The sequence below is a fragment of the Somniosus microcephalus genome, chromosome 6 (assembly GCF_052327205.1).
Source record: "Somniosus microcephalus isolate GS21.2 chromosome 6, FLI_Smic_1.0, whole genome shotgun sequence".
NCBI classification, from domain to species: domain Eukaryota; kingdom Metazoa; phylum Chordata; class Chondrichthyes; order Squaliformes; family Somniosidae; genus Somniosus; species Somniosus microcephalus.
In genome coordinates this window covers 134,624,645-134,641,834 of record NC_140992.1, presented here as the reverse complement: position 1 = coordinate 134,641,834, position 17,190 = coordinate 134,624,645, and the positions used below count along the sequence as shown (strand labels likewise).

Genomic DNA, 17,190 nt, shown 5'->3' with positions numbered 1-17,190 from the left:
CAGTGTCCTGGAGATTAATCTGTAATTCCTGGAGACTCCAGGACAGGGTTGGCAACCCGACAGCCAACTACTATTTCCAGAAGGGCATCAATCTCATATAACAACAGAAAACGCTGGAAAAACTCAGCAGGCCAGGCAACATCCGTGGAGAGAGAAATAGAGTCAACGTTTCGGGTCGAAACCCTTCTACAGAACTCATATTCAATCTCGTATGTTGACATATTCTGTATTGCCATCTCTATCAGTGCCTAGGCCCCAGGAGGAGGACCCAATTGGCAAGACTCCATTCGGAGGGCGGCCAGGAACCACAAACTCCAGACCGAGTCTGTCAGCACCTTCACAAGCGCAGAAGCAGCCATTTGTTTATCAGACCTCGGACTTCCAACTGCCCGCCAATTTGCACCGGAAATCGAAAAGACTACGACTCCCAGAAGGCAGCGCGCAGACACCCAACTGTCACTGGTTGCCAAGGTAACCAATGTACAAAGTTCACTTCATAGTAATTCTGACCAATGAAAGCCGCGGGGGGCAGCAGGTCCGCAGCCAATCGGAATATGCGTTGCATGTTGATCGCCGCGCTCTCTCGGATTGTCCTCCAATAGAAATGCCGGGCGCTCCGAGGCTCCGCCAATCAGAGAGTAATTTGTTTGGAAGCTTGTCGATGGCTCTCGAAGCCTCGGGAAGCGATTACCCACAACCGGGGAAGGTGGGAGAGAAGGCGGGCAGTTCAGCGACCGCGGCCCGGCAATACAATACAACACAACACCGCACAGCACGGAGGCCTGACCACCACCAGGGCAACGGAAACCAGCTGCCGCCCACTAAATAACCAGAGGTGAGGATCGGATCGGATCGGATCAGATCAGCACTTCAGGCCCTGGGCAGTGTGAGAGAGATACATCAGGCCCTGGGTAATGAGAGGGGGAGAGACACATCAGGCCCTGGGCAGTGAGAGGGGAGACACACATCAGGCCCTGGGCAGTGAGAGAGGGGAGAGACACATCAGGCCCTGGGCAGTGAGAGAGGGGAGAGACACATCAGGCCCTGGACAGTGAGAGAGAGAGGAGAGACACATCAAGCCCTGGGTAATGAGAGAGGGGGAGAGACACATCAGGCCCTGGGTAATGAGAGAGGAGAGAGACACATCAGGCCCTGGGCAGTGAGAGAGAGGGGAGAGACACATCAGGCCCTGGGCAGTGAGAGAGAGGGGAGAGACACATCAGGCCCTGGGCAGTGAGAGAGAGGGGAGAGACACATCAGGCCTTGGGCAGTGAGAGAGAGGGGAGAGACACATCAGGCCTTGGGCAGTGAGAGAGAGGGGAGAGACACATCAGGCCTTGGGCAGTGAGAGAGAGGGGAGAGACACATCAGGCCCTGGGCAGTGAGAGAGAGAGGGGAGAGACACATCAGGCCCTGGGCAGTGAGAGAGAGAGGGGAGAGACACATCAGGCCCTGGGCAGTGAGAGAGAGGGGGAGAGTCACATCAGGCCCTGGGCAGAGAGGGGGAGAGACACATCAGGCCCTGGGCAGTGAGAAAGAGGGGGGGGGGCGGGGAGAGACACATCAGGCCCTGGGCAGTGAGAGAGAGAGGCGGGGGGGGGGGGGGGTGGTAGCGGAGAGACACATCAGCCCCTGGGCAGTGAGTGAGGGAGAGGAGGAGAGACACATCAGGCCCTGGATAGTGAGAGAGGGGGAGAGTCACATCAGGCCCTGGGCAGTGAGTGAGAGGGGGCGAGATACATCAGGCCCTGGGCAGGGGGAGCAACACATCAGGTCCTGGACAGTGTTAGTGAGAGAGGAGGGGGAGAGACACATCAGGCCCCGGGCAGTGAGAAAGAGCGAGAGATGGGGAGAGACATGTCTGGCCCCAGGCAGTGAGAAAGGATGAGACGCGCACACAGGCTCCGGTCAGTGTTCGTGAGAGAGGGGGAGAGATGCATCAGGCCCTGGGCAGTGGGGGAGAGAGGAGGGAGAGACACATCAGGCCCTGGGCAGTGAGAGGGGGAGAGACATCAAATTTAAGTGCCTTGGTGTAGATTAAAAGACATTCGTGTTTCAAGTTTTAAAATTAATTAATTGAGATGGGAGACCATGCAATGTGTTGTTGCATGAAGGAGCTGGTGGACACCATTGAGGTCCATGGCGACCACATCTGCAGCAAATGTTGGCTGCTCGAGGAACTTCGGCTCAGAGTTGATGAGCTGGAGTCCAAGCTTCAGACACTGCAATACATTAGGGAGGGGGGAGCGTTACCTGGACACTAAGTTCCAGGAGGCAGTTACACCCACTAGAGAAATTACTTCCAATTTGGCCCATGGTCAGGGACAGGAGGGTGTGACTATAAGCAAGGCAGGTATTGGGATCCAGGAAGTAGTGATGGAGGAGCCTCAGCCCTTGGCCTTGTCCAACAGGCACGAGATTCTTGCTCCCTGTGTGGACGAGGGCAGGGACTGCAGGGAGGATGAGCAATCTGACCACAGCAACGTGGTACAGGGAGCCATTCAAGTGGGGGGAGTAAAAAGAAATGTAGTGAAAGGGGACAGTATAGTTAGGGGGATAGATACTGTTCTCTGCAGCCGAGAGCGTGAGTCCCGAAGGCTGTGTTGCCTGCCCCGGTGCCAGGGTTAAGGACATCTCCTCTGGGCTGGAGAGGCACTTGGAGTGGGAGGGGAAAGATCCAGTTGTCATGGTCCACGTAGGTACCAATGGCATAGATAGGACAAAGAAAGAGGTTCTGCTGAGAGAGTATGAGCAGCTAGGGGCTAAATTAAAAAGCAGAACCACAAAGGTGGTAATCTCTGGATTACTACCTGAGCCACAAGCGAATTTACATAGGGTAAATAAGATCAGAGAAATGAACGAGTGGCTCAAAGACTGGTGTGGGAGAAATGGGTTTCGATTTGTGGGGCACTGGCACTAGTACTGGGATAAGAGGGAGCTATTCTGTTTGGACGGGCTTCACTTGAACCATGCTGGGGCTAGAGTCCTGGCGAATCGAATAACTAGGGCTGTAGAGAGGGCTTTAAACTAAATAGTTGGGGGGCGGGTCCAGGTGAGCGGGAATTAAAATAGTCAATGAGAAAGCAACAGAGCAGGATAGAGATGGGGGAAATAATAACCAGAGTGTGACAGTAAGGGACAGAATGTTTAAAAATAAGAGTGCAACAGAAAATGGGGCCAAAGCAAGGAGAAATGGTAAAAAGACAAAGTTAAAAACTCTATATCTGAATGCACGCAGCATTCGTATCAAGACAGATGAGTTGAAGGCACAAATAGATACAAATGGGTATGATCTGATTGCCATTACAGAGACGTGGTTGCAGGGCTGGGAACTGAATATTCCAGGGTATTTGACAATTCGGAAGGATAGACAGAAAGGAAAGGGAGGTGGGGTGGCTTTGTTGGTAAAGGATGGGATCAGTGCAGTGGTGAGAAGTGATATTGGCTCAGAAGATCAAGATGTAGAATCGGTTTGGGTGGAGATAAAAAATAATAAGGGGGAAAAAGTCTCTGGTGGGCATAGTCTACAGGCCCCCGAACAGCAATACTGTTGGACAGAGTATAAATCAACAAATAATGGAGGCCTGTAAAAAAGGTACGGTAATAATCATGGGTGATTTTAATCTCCATATTGATTGGACAAATCAAATTGGCCATGGTAGCCTTGAGGAGGAGTTCATAGAGTGCATCCGGGATGGTTTCCTAGAACAGTATGTAATGGAACCAACCACGGAGCAGGCTATCTTGGATCTGGTACTGTGTAATGAGACAGAATTAATAAATGATCTCATAGTAAAGGATCCTATAGTAAAGGATCCTCTAGGAAAGAGTGATCATAGCCTGGTTGAATTTCAATTCAGTTGGAGGGTGAGAAAGTTGTATCTCAAACCAGTGTCCTGATCTTAAACAAAGGCAATTACAATAGCATGAGGGCAGAACTGGCTAAAGTGGACTGGAAAAATAAATTAAAGGGTAAGACAGTTGAAATGCAGTGGCAGACATTCAACAAAAATATATTCCAGTGAGAAAGACATTTTTAAGAGAAGGGAGCACCATCGGTGGCTAATTAAGGAAGTAAAGGATGGTATCAAATTGAAAACTAAGGCATACAATATTGCAAAGATTGGTGGGAGGCCAGAGGATTGGGAAATTTTTAAAAACCAGCAAAGGATGACTAAAAAAAATAATAGATGATGAATTTTGAGAGTAAACTGGTAAGAAATATTAAAACAGACAGTAAGAGCTTCTACAGGTATATAAAAAGGAAGAGAGTAGCTAAAGTAAACGTTGGTCCCTTAGAGGATGAGACTGGGAATTAATAATGGGGAACAGGGAAATGGCAGAGACTCTGAACAAATATTTTGTATCTGTCTTCACGGTAGAAGACACTAACAACATCCCAATAATGGTTAATCAATGGGCCACAGGGCGGGGGAAACTAAAGACTATCACTAAGGAAAAAGTACTTGGTAAAATAATGGGACTAAAAGACGACAAGTCCCCTGGACCAGATGGCCTGCATCCCAGGGTCTTAAAAGAAGTGGCTGCAGAGATAGTGGATGCATTGGTTGCAATATACCAAAATTCCCTGGACTCCAGAGAGGTCCCGACGGATTGGAAAACCGCAAATGTAACACCCTATTTAAGAAAGGAAGGAGACAGAAAGCAGGAAACTATAGACCAGTTAGCCTAACATCTGTCGTTGGAAAATGTTGGAGTCCTTCATTAAGGAAGCAGTAGCAGGGCATTTGGAAAATCATAATGCAGTCAAGCAGAGTCAGCATGGTTTTATGAAAGGGAAATCATGTTTAACAAATTTGCTGGAGTTCTTTGAGGATGTAACGAGCAGGGTTGACCAAGGTGATCCAGTGGATGTGGTGTATTTGGGATTTCCAGAAGGCATTCGATAAGGTGCCACATGAAAGGTTACTGCATAAGATAAGAGCTCACGGAGTTGGGGGTAATATATTAGCATGGATAGAGAATTAGCTAACTAACAGAAAACAGAGTGTCGGGATAAATGGGTAATTTTCCAGTTGACAAACGGTAACTGGGGTGCCACAGGGATCGGTGCTGGGGTCTCAACTATTTACAATCTACATTAATGACTTGGATGAAGGGACCGAGTGTAATGTAGCAAAGTTTGCAGATGATACAAAGATGGGTGGGAAAGCAAGTTGTGCAGAGGACTCAGAATCTGCAAAGGGATATAGACAGGCTAAGTGAGTGGGCAAACATTTGGCAGATGGAGCATAATGTGGGAAAGTGTGAGGTTATCCACTTTGGTAGGAAAAATAAAAAAGCAAATTATTATTTAAATGGATTGAGATTACAAAATGCTACAGTTCAGAGTCACCTGGGGGTCCTTGTGCATGAAACACAAAAAGTTAGCATGCAGGTACAGCAAGTAATCAAAAAGGCAAATGGAATGTTGGCCTATATTTCAAAGGGGTTGGAGTATAAAAGCAGGGAAGTCCTGCTACAACTGTACAGGGTATTGGTGAGACCACACCTCGAGTACTGCGTACAGTTTTGGTCTCCTTATTTAAGGAAGGATATACGTGCATTGGAGGCAGTTCAGAGAAGGTTCACAAGGTTAATTCCAGAGAGAAGGGGGTTGACTTATGAAGAAAGGTTGGGCCTATACTCAATGGAATTTAGAAGAATGAGAGGTGATCTTATTGAAACATAGGCTGAGGGGGCTCGACAAGGTAGATGCAGAGAGGATGTTTCCCCTCGTGGGGAAATCTAGAACTCGGGTATAGTTTCAGAATAAAGGGTCGCCCTTTTAGAACTGAGATGAGGAGGAATTTCTTCTCTGAGGGTCGTAAATCTGTGGAATTTTCTGCCCCAGAGAGCTGTGGAGGCGGAGTTACTGAATATATTTAAGGTGGAGATGGACAGATTTTTGCAAGATAAGGGAGTGAAGGGTTATGGGGAGCGGGCTGGGAAGTGGCTTTGAGCCCAAGATCAGCCATTATCTTATTGAATGGCGGAGTAGGCTCGAAGGGCCAAGTGGCCTATTCCTGCTCCTATTTCTTATGTTATCAGGCCCCGGGCAGTGTTAGTGAGAGAGAGGGGGAGAGATAGAACAGACCCCGAGCAGTGAGAGGGAGAGACACATCAGGTCCTGGGCAGTGTTAGTGAGAAAGGGGTGGGGGGGGGAGACACACATCAGGCCCTGGGCAGTGAGAGAGAGAGACACATCAGGCCCTGGGCAGTGAGAGGGGGTGAGACACATCCGGCCCCGGGCAATGTTAGTGAGAAAGTGGGGTGGGGAGAGACACATCAGGCCCTGGGCAATGAGAGAGAGAGGGGGCGAGACACATCCGGCCCTGGGCAGTGAGAGAGAGAGACACATCAGGCTCTGGGCAGTGTTAGTGAGAGAGGAGGGGGAGTGACACATCCGGCCCCGGGCAGTGTTAGTGAGAAAGGGGGGTGGGGAGAGACACATCAGGCCCTGGGCAATGAGAGAGAGAGGGGGCGAGACACATCCGGCCCTGGGCAGTGAGAGAGAGAGACACATCAGGCCCTGGGCAGTGTGAGAGGAGGAGAGTCACATTAGGCCCTGGGCAGTGTTCATGGAAGAGCGAGAGAGAGAGACGCATCAGGGCCTGGGCAGTGAGAGGAGAGACACGTCAGGCCCTGGACAGTGTTGGTGAGAGACACATCAGGCCCCGGGGTAGGAGGAGAGACACATCAGGCCCTGGGCAGTGTTCATGGAAGAGAGAGAGACACATCAGGGCCCGGGCAGTGAGAGAGAGACACGTCAGGCCCTGGACAGTGTTGGTGAGAGACACATCAGGCCCCGTGTAGGAGGAGAGACACATCAGGCCCTGGGCAGTGTTCATGGAAGAGAGAGAGACACATCAGGGCCCGGGCAGTGAGAGAGAGAGAGGAGAGACACGTCAGGCCCTGGACAGTGTTGGTGAGAGACACATCAGGCCCCGGGTAGGAGGAGAGACACATCAGGCTCTGGGCAGTGTTCATGGAAGAGAGAGAGAGAGAGAGACACATCAGGGCCTGGGCAGTGAGCGAGAGAGAGAGAGGAGAGACACGTCAGGCCCTGGACAGTGTTGGTGAGAGAGGGGGAGAGACACATTAGGCCCCAGATAGTGAGAGGGAGGGAGAAACAGAGAGAGATAGATGGGGAGAGACACATCAGTGTTTAGTTACAAAGTGTTTACTGTACAGAAACAGGCCATTCGGCCCAATAGGTCTATGCTGGTGTTTATGCTCCACTCACGCCTCCTCTTGTCCCTCTTCATCTAACCCCATCAGCATATCCTTCTATTCCTTTCTCCCTCATGTACTTACCTAGTTTTCTCTTGAATGCATCTATGCTATTTGCCTCAACTACTGCTTGTGATAGTGAGTTCCTCATTCTCTCCACTCTCTTGGTAAAGTTGCTCCTGAATTCTCTATTGGATGTATTAGTGCCTATCTTATAGTGATGGCCCTTAGTTCTGGTCTTGCCCACAAGTGGAAACATCTTCTCTGCGTCTGCCCTATCAAACACTTTCATAATCTTGAAGACCTCCATCAGGTCACCCCTCAGCCTTCTCCTTTCTAGAGAAAAGAGCACCAGCCTTTTCAATCTTTCCTGATCGGTATAGCCTCTCCGTTCTGGAATCAACAACTTGCATTTATATAGCGCCTTTAACATAGTAAAACATCCCAAGGTGCTTCACAGGAGCGTTATCAAACAAAATTTGACACCGAGCCACATAAGAAGATATTAGGACAGATGGTCAAAGAGGTAGGTTTTGAGGAGCATCTTAAAGGGGGAAAGAGAGGCAGAGAGTTTTAGGGAGGGAATTCCAGAGCTTGGGGCCTTGGCAGCTGAAGGCACGGCCACCAGTGGTGGAGCGATTAAAATCGGGGATGCTCAAGGGGCCAGAACTGGAGGCGCGCAGATATCTGAGGGGAGGAACTAGAGAATGATGGGAGTTCAGGGCTGGAGCAGGGGGGAAACCTTAGAGGAAGTTTGGCCTGGTGAGCTGGGGGAAGGGAGGGAAGTAGCAGAGGCAGCTGATCGGATGGTCTCAATCTTAGTGACAAAGAAGTCCATGAGCTCCTCGCACTTGTTGTTTAAGGTGAGGGTGGAGGAGTGCCTCTGTATCCTTTTTTTAAAATGGAGACCAGAACTGTTCACACTACTCCAAGTGAGGTCTAACCACGATTCTATTCAAGTTAAACAGAACGTCTCTGCTTTTTAATTCTATCCCTCTAGAAATGAGCCCCAGTGCTTTGAGTAGAAAAAGGCCATAAAAAAAGTGAGACCTAGGCAGTGGTGGTGAGAGAGAAGGAGAGACACAGTGAGGTCCTGGGGAGTGAGAGGGGAGACACAGTGAGGTCCTGGGGAGTCACACAGTGAGGTCCTGGGGAGTCACACAGTGAGGTCCTGGGGAGTGAGGGGGAGTCACACAGTGAGGCCCTGGGGAGTCACACAGTGAGGTCCTGGGGAGTCACACACTGAGGTCCTGGGGAGTGAGAGGGGGAGACACAGTGAGGTCCTGGGGAGTCACACAGTGAGGTCCTGGGGAGTCACAGTGAGGTCCTGGGGAGTCACAGTGAGGTCCTGGGGAGTCACAGTGAGGTCCTGGGGAGTCACACAGTGAGGTCCTGGGGAGTCACACAGTGAGGTCCTGGGGAGTGAGAGGGGGAGACACACTGAGGTCCTGGGGAGTGAGAGGGGGAGACACAGTGAGGTCCTGGGGAGTGAGAGGGGGAGACACCGGTGAGGTCCTGGGGAGTGAGGGGGGGAGACACTGAGGTCTTGGGGAGTGAGAGGGGGAGACACAGTGAGGTCCTGGGGAGTCACACAGTGAGGTCCTGGGGAGTAAGAGGGGGAGACACAGTGAGGTCCTGGGGAGTGAGAGGGGGAGACACAGTGAGGTCCTGGGGAGTGAGAGGGGGAGACACGGTGAGGTCCTGGGGAGTGAGGGGGGAGACACGGTGAGGTCCTGGGGAGTGAGGGGGGAGACACAGTGAGGTCCTGGGGAGTGAGAGGGGAGACACAATGAGGTCCTGGGGAGTGAGGGGGGGAGACACAGTGAGGTCCTGGGGGGTCACACAGTGAGGTCCTGGGGAGTGAGAGGGGGAGACACAGTGAGGTCCTGGGGAGTGAGGGGGGAGACACAATGAGGTCCTGGGGAGTGAGGGGGGAGACACAGTGAGGTCCTGGGGAGTGAGGGGGGGAGCCATAGTGAGGTCCTGGGGAGTGAGGGGGGGAGCCATAGTGAGGTCCTGGGGAGTGAGAGGGGCGACACAATGAGGTCCTGGGGAGTGAGAGGGGAGACACAATGAGGTCCTGGGGAGTGAGGGGGGGAGACACAGTGAGGTCCTGGGGGGTCACACAGTGAGGTCCTGGGGAGTGAGAGGGGGAGACACAGTGAGGTCCTGGGGAGTGAGGGGGGGAGTCACACAGTGAGGTCCTGGGGAGTCACACAGTGAGGTCCTGGGGAGTGAGGGGGGGAGACACAGTGAGATCCTGGGGAGTGAGGGGGGGAGACACAGTGAGGTCCTGGGGAGTGAGAGGGGAGACACAATGAGGTCCTGGGGAGTGAGGGGGGGAGACACAGTGAGGTCCTGGGGAGTGAGGGGGGGAGACACAATGAGATCCTGGGGAGTGAGGGGGGTAGACACAGTGAGATCCTGGGGAGTGAGAGGGGGGGGAGACACAGTGAGATCCTGGGCAGTTTTATTTATGGGGAGGCAACTGTCTCCCTCCCCGTCTCACTAACACTTTAGTAGAACATTGTATCTGAAGAGAAAACTATAATACAGGTAATAAAATGTTCATATCTCTGCTTAAAATTAGAAATCTCTTTCTCTTCCTCACTCTGCCTGAGGTTAGCAGACAATACCTTCCATAAATTCTAATCTTTTCACAAGAGAATTGTATTGGTCCTGGATGTTAACCTGCCCATCCCATTACATCATGCAGCCATGATGCTCTTTGCATCCCTCTTGATCTATTACCATCAACTATTCCAGACAATAATACTCTCAGCCATCCCTGTGACTTCTGAATAATGTGACCACAACATGCTATTTTTCTCACTATTAATCAGTCTTGTCACTTTTTCATATTTCAAGCACCCTCTCATTTGGCATCATGTCCCACTGATGGGAATGCTGAGTCAGGGATTTCTTGGTCTAGGGCATCACATTACCCTTGAGCCCTCACAAACTGATCCTCGAATCCCTGGCAACTCATTCCTATTTGCATTGATATTTATTAATGCTTTGACCTGTTAATGGGCCTGGAGGTTTGGACAGGCTGTTTTTAGTGATGTCGAGTTGGTGGATACCGAGATCTGTCTTGGGTGCATGAGATATCTGCAAGTAATGGGAACGTAGATTCACACTTTACATGTAAAGCTGTATAAATCTCTGGTTAGGTCTAAGCTAGAGTATTGTGTCCAGTTCTGGGCAGGACAAGTTGAGAAGGCTGTTAAAAAGCACACGAGATCCTTGGCTTTATAAATAGAGGCATAGAGCACAAAAGCAAGGAAGTTATGGTAAACCTTTATAAAACACTGGTTAGGCCTCAGCTGGAATATTGTTTAATTCTGGACACCACACTTTAGGAAAGATGTCAAGGCCTTGGAGAGGGTGTAGTGGAGATTTCTCAGAATGAATCATCGAATCTTACAGCACAGCAGGAGGCGAATTGGCCCAACGTGCCTGTGCCAGATCCTTGAAAGAGATAACCAGTTTAGTCCCATAACCCTGCAGATTAGTCCTCTTCAAATACATGTCCAAGTGCCTTTTGAAAGTTCCTATGGAATCTGCTTCCACCAACATTTCAGGTAGTATGTTCCCGATCTTAACAGCCCTCTGTGTGAACATTTCTCCTCATTTCCCCTCTAGTTCTTTTGCCAATTATTTTAAATCTATGACCTCTGGTTACCGACCCACTTGCCAGAGGAAACAGTTTCTCCTTATCTACTCTATCAAAACCCCATATAATTTTGAACACCTCTATTAATTCTCCCCTTAACTTTCTCTGCTCTTAGAAAGCAATCCCAGCTTCTCTATAATCTCTCCACATAACTGAAGTCCATCATCCTGGTAAACCTCCACTGCACCCTCTCCAAGGCCCAGAATTGAACACAGTACTCCAGCTGAGGCCTAACCAGAGATTTATAAAGGTTTAGCATGACTTTCTTGTATTTGTGTTCAAAACTCTCTGGTACCAGGAATGAGGGACTTCAGTTATATGGAGAGACTAGAGAAGCTGAGATTGTTTTCCTTAGAGCAGAGAAGATTATAGGGAGATTTTAATAGAGATGTTCAAAATTATGAGGGGTTTTGATAGAGTAGATAGGGGGAAACTGTTTCCACTGGTAGGAGGGTCGGTAACCAAAGGACACAGATTTAGGATAATCAGCAAAAGAACCAAGGGTGAAATGAGAGAAATTTTTAGGCAGTGAGTTATTATGATCTGCAATGCACCGCAAGGGTTGTGAAAGCAGATTCAATAATTTTCAAAAGGGAATTGGATAAATACTTGAAAAGGAGAAATTTACAGGGCTATGGGGAAAGAACAAGGGAGCGGGACTAATTGGATATCTCTTTCAAAGAGCTGGCACAATGGGCCGAATGGCCTCCTCTGTGCTCTATGATTCTATGATGTGGTCCCTGAGACTCTGGAATGCACTGCACAGCCCACAGGAAAAAAAACTTTTGGATGCCCTTGCACTAAATGGGGACAGCACTGTGTAATGAAGTCTTACTGATATTCACTTGTGAAGCTGAACTGAGCATTGCATTTCACCCTTGGATAGTTTCCTTAAAGATGGAAAACTTTCCTAGTTTTGTAACAGTTGGTGCCTTAAGCTGAGTGAAGAGAGCTTTTTGAGTGGCTCAAGAAAGGACTGGAAAATGAAGCTGAAGAAGTAAGTTATGGATGTGAATGGGAGAGTTTGGTGAATGGGAGAGTTTGGTGTCCAAGTGAGGAGCAGGAATTTAGGAACAGTGTGTCTGTAGAATCAAAACACGAGGAAGTTCAACTTCAGGCCGCACCAAAAATATTCACTGGTCCCGGGTGAGCGCAGGTCAGGGGAGGGATCGCTCTGGCTGCCTGCCCCTCTTCTGTGGTCTTGTCCATGCCCAGGTAGCCCTGGAGAGGGAGCATGCGATATACGCTTGGGGCTTTCTGTGACTGGTGGGCACTGCAAGGAATCAAGTGTCTGGTAGACTCAGGCGATAAGACTCTGATTTAGATTGAGTTTGTTCAAACTAGACATGGCTAAATTATTCTATTAGTTAGAATCATAGAATGATACAGCACAGAAGGAGGCCATTTGGCTCATCGTGCCTGTGCCGGCTCTTTGAAAGTTGTGCCTCCTGAACAGAAAAGGGGCACTCTTAGAATTGTTTTTCTGTTTCTGGGACGATCCAGTGTTACTTTTTCTGGTCAAACAAAAACAGGCATTCAGCAATTTCCAGCCATGTTTTAGTCTATGGCTTTGAAAGGAATTTTACGCAGATATGCCTTTTGGTGATCCTTGGCAAGTTATTTAATTCCATACATATTGGGTCTCTCGTGCTCATTGAGAAAAATACCACAACAGTTTAATTCTCCCCCCTCCGCTGTGGTTTTATTGCAGGATCCAATGAGCACCCAGCAGTTTCCACGGCCTGGTGTGCCTTCCTCGGGCCTGGGAGCCGGCCAGCCTTCCATCACCAGCGTGCAGAATAGCAGTGGTGCAGGGGCACCAAGCAACACCATAACAGGTAAATGGAAAGCAGCTGCCTATTCCTCATGAGTCTCTGTGTAAATTAACTTAATTTGTGGTGAAGGGCTTGTCATGGAAGCGGTAGGCTGGCACTTACTCGTGTTACTCAAACATCCCATAGCACTTCACGTGCAATGAATTGCTTTGAAGTGAGATGACTTAATTGGGTGAATATGGCAGCCATTTTGTACACAGCAGTGCCCCACAAACAAAGGAGATGGATGAACCGTTAATCTGTGCAGACTTGTAAGTTTTTTTTTACAATTTCTGTTAAATTGAAGTCTTAAATTGACATACAGAAGACCTGTCAACATCTGAAAAAGGAAAGTGTGACATGTTAATGTTTTGAGCTGTGTTGTTAAGTCTTTACCAACCCTCTGTCCAAAACCTTAACCTGTCTCTCCTTCTAGATCCTGGTGCATAAACTGCATGTTTCCACAATTTTTATCTGTGTTGGATAAATGTTTGATTAGGAATGAGAATCTTCTTATCGTGTCCACGGACAGTCTATACATAGCTCAGCCAGAACTGGACACATTTTTGTGCCTTGTTGTTGGATTCGGCAAGATCTGCAACAGTGCAGGGTTCCTCTAACGATGGGCATTGCAGGAGATGTTGCATAGTCTGTGCCTCAGTTCCACATTCACAAGTTTTCAGACTGGTTGAATATCCCCATTTGCTTAGTGACACCTTTGAGCAACCTACACCGGTCCTAAGTCTGTTAAGGCACTTCCAGATTGTCCAGTTGCAATTAGCTCCTGGGGGAAGGCTTTCATCAGGTAAAATTTCCATCGCTGGGGGTTGTTCAAGACTGGCGAGCCGGTCTTTCCACAAGGCGATGCGGGCTTCAGATGAGGTTGATTGTAATGGAACAACACTGTTCATGAAGCTCTTCCTTGACTTTAGGCGGCTGGGTGTAGGTGTATGACAATGCAGAGGGTGCCTCTCATCTGATGTTTGACGGAGTCGCTCTTTCTTGCTGGCTACCGTTCTTATATCAGAGGGAGCGATACCCGCCAGGATATATAGGCTGTTGGTGTTTGTTGGTTTTAAGCAACCTGTGATAAATTGGCAGCTTGCATTCAGAATGGCATCCATCTTCTTGGCATGAGTAGACCTTTCCCATGCAGGGCAGGCGTATTCGGCAGTGGAATAGCAAAAAGCAAGTGCACTGGTTCGCAATGTTTTCGGGCTTGCTCCCCATCTTGTGTTAGTGAGCTTATTCAGGATGTTGTTTCGTGCGCTCACTTTTGCCTTTGTCTTCTCGATGTGGTTCTTGAAGGTGAGTCATCGGTCAAGGGTGACTCCTAAGTAGATAGGGTGCTCGCAATGCGTCAGTGTTGCTCCACACCAGGTTACTTTCAACTGGCGTTTGGCTTCACGGTTTCTGAGGTGGAATGCACAAACTTGCGTCTTTGATGGGTTTGCGCGAAGGTGGTTTTCTTCATAGTAGGATTTTAGTCCCTCCAAGGCCTCAGAAAGCGTTTTCTCCGCGGTGTTAAAATCAGTGCTTTGGGCAGTGACACATAAGTCATCAGCATATATAAAACGGCGCGTGACACCGTCTATAGGTTGGTCATTCGTGTAGATGTTGTACAGCAGCGGTGCAAGCACGCTTCCCTGAGGAAGACCATTCTTCTGAATACGCCACCTGCTGCGCTTCCCACCTAGTTCAACATAGAACCGCCGATTCTGAAGCATGCTTTCTAACAGCTCTGTTAAGTGAATGTCTTTTGTCATCTCTAGAATCTTGCAGAGGAGATGTCTATGGTTCACTGTATCGTATGCTGCTGACAGGTCTACAAAAACAGCACCTGTTACCATCCATTGCTCAAAACCATCTTCGATGTGTTGTGTGAGGTTGAGCAGTTGGCTTGTTGTTGATTTGCCGGGGCGGAAACCTGCTTGCTCTGGAATGATCTTCTCATCTACAGTTGGTGCTATCCTATTGAGTATCAGGCGTTCAAACAGCTTATAGGTGTGGCAAAGCAGTGAAATTGGCCGAAAACTCTTAGGATCTGAGGGATCTTTTCCAGGCTTTAATAGTGCTATTACATGTGCCTTCTGCCAGATATTAGGTGGCTTGTGTGTTGCCAGACAGTGGTTGAACAATTGTAGGAGCCACTTCTTTGCTTGCTGCCCAAAATGCTTTATCTGCTATGTTGTCAAGACCAATTGCTTTCCCGTGTTTTAGATTAGATGTACCAGTTTCCAGCTCTTCCATGGTGAATGGTCTAGTGAAGCCAGGATCATCGCTGTACTTCTTCCTATCTAGTTGTGCTCTTGGTTGTTTCTTGTTGATTTTTCCATTTAGGAGCAACTGGTGTGCAACTTGGTTAGCAGACACATTTGGATGTTGGGCAGCTTTCTTGGGATCACCTCCAAGTTTGCGTATGAGAGACCATGCCTTCTTGCTGTTTTTTGTAAGATCTGTTGTCTCTATCAAGGTGTTCCAGGTGTTTTGACGTTCTTGAGAGATATTTAACATCACCCTCTCACCAGTAGATATTGTTTCCTCTGCGAAGGGGTCAGATTCAAACATTGAGACATACTCCCAGTAGAGTTCAGCATTCTCCTTGGTGAGACCAGGGATGTAGTGTACTCTGCAACCTCGGGGGATCTTCCTTCTAGCTGTTTTTTGGACCGCTTTTGCAAAGAGGTTGTAGTGCTCAGGTAGTGGTTTAATGCGTTTAACCTTGCGGTCAAGTGCTCGTGTGAAACCGTTCCAATCGGCCTTCTTGAAGTTGAAGCGCCTTTTGAATGGTATGACGGTTGGTAACACTGCTGCATTTACCTGGATACCAATAGGACGGTGTTGTGTCTGTGGTATTGGGTCTGTGACAAGCTTCTTGCAGAGGCCAGCGATGTCGTTGCTGGCAATGGCAAGATCTGGATTATATCTACACTTCCAGCGGGCACTGTGGAAGGAGGCTGGCAATTTATGATCGTGGATGAGACTAAGCTGGTTAGCGTCCATCCATTCTTTGACTGCTTCTCCATCGTTGTTAGTCTCCTTGTACCCCCATTGGGTACTGTGGCTATTAAAGTCTCCAATGATGATCTGTGGTTTATTGTGCAGGTTGGGTACAGGGTTAGAGAAGCTGAAATCTGTGCCAGGTGGCTTGTACACTGAGGTCACTACTACTTTGCTTAGCTCTACGGTTAGAATTTCGATGTTGTCCTCCTCTGTTTTAGAAGTGGCTTCTACAACTGAACCAGCTCAAACAAATACAGCACTGCCATATTGTCGATGAGGTCTTTCAATAGCCAGGACCATTCCTGGTATTTTTGGGCGGTTGTTCTCACTTCCTCTATGTGTCTCCTGCAGGCAGAGGACATCACACTCCAACTCATTGCATAATGTAGCGAGGATGTTTTGTTTAGCTATAGAGAACCCTTCAACATTAGCAGATATAACAGTCAATGCCGGTCTTGAAAAAGACCCGTGTTTCTGACATCGACGACTACTTCCGTCTTCAGGCATGATGTTGGTACTTGATCAAATTCGCGGTACGAAATCGATGTATCCACTACTTGCTGTGCGTGGTTGTGGTTAGGGTTGCAAAGGGGTGGAAAGTTTCCGGTAAATTTCTGGAAATTTTCCACGGGAAGTTTAGCTTGGGAATTTTGGGAATTTTGCCCAAAAAAGCACATGCTAGCATAATATTGTTTTTTTTGTATTTTTTTTCCACAGGTCCTCTCTCAAAATTACTCAGAGATGGAATCTTAATTATTAAGGAATTTCTTAATCAATATATGTTTATCTTCTTACTTGGCTTGTTTTAATAATTACAAGTTTTGTGTGTGACTGAACAAATGTGTCCTGATTGGTTGGATGGGTGGATGAGCGATTAGCTCCCTCTATTTGTAATATTTGCATATCGAATTGTGATTGGCCTGCAGGCATCTGTAAGACTGCTATAGTTTTTTTAAGATCCAGGTTAGGGGTCCTGAGGGAAGTCATTTTGTTTTCTGCTGATGTTGTGATGATGCAGTAAGTAAATCAGACTTTATACCAAATAAACCAGTTACTTGTTGAACTCTGTTGTCCTTCAATTTAAAATATACAAAATAATACACTATTGGTGATGTAGCGTCGTGTGTGTACAGGTCATGCTTCCATCACATGGAGCATCAGCAAAAATGTACTCACCCTGTTGCAATCGTGCTGATCGACCGCAGTTCGACACAGAGATAAATGCCCTTTATTTCTCTGCATAGAACAATGCCACGTTTACTGTCGGATGTGTGGAAGCATTTTACCCCAGGCATTAAAGATGGAAAGACTGTGTACATGTGCAAACACTGTAGAAAGCCATATGTAAAGAATGCCACAAAGATGCAGCAGCAATTATCCAAATGCAACAACTTCACTCATATTACGTCTATTGGGTGCGCAGCTCATGGGCTTAACCTGCTCCTCAAGGACATCATGGGTTTG

At 48.2% G+C, this 17,190-nt stretch overlaps 1 protein-coding gene across 6 annotated transcripts in view; it reads left to right on the top strand.

Moving 5' to 3' along the window:
• The first annotated feature begins 668 nt into the window (after nt 1-668).
• The window catches only part of LOC147116086 (histone deacetylase complex subunit SAP130-like), an 80,925-nt gene continuing 64,403 nt past the window's right edge, over nt 669-17,190 (top strand). For 4 of the 6 annotated variants that reach the window (XM_085990803.1, XM_085990804.1, XM_085990800.1 and 1 more), the window contains exons 1-2: nt 669-835; nt 12,621-12,747. In XM_085990803.1, the coding sequence (XP_085846929.1) occupies nt 12,627-12,747 (121 nt within the window). In that variant the 5' untranslated portion in view covers nt 669-835; nt 12,621-12,626. The remainder of the gene's footprint in view (nt 836-12,620; nt 12,748-17,190) is intronic. The other 2 variants (XM_085990802.1, XM_085990801.1) reach the window with 1 other exon arrangement.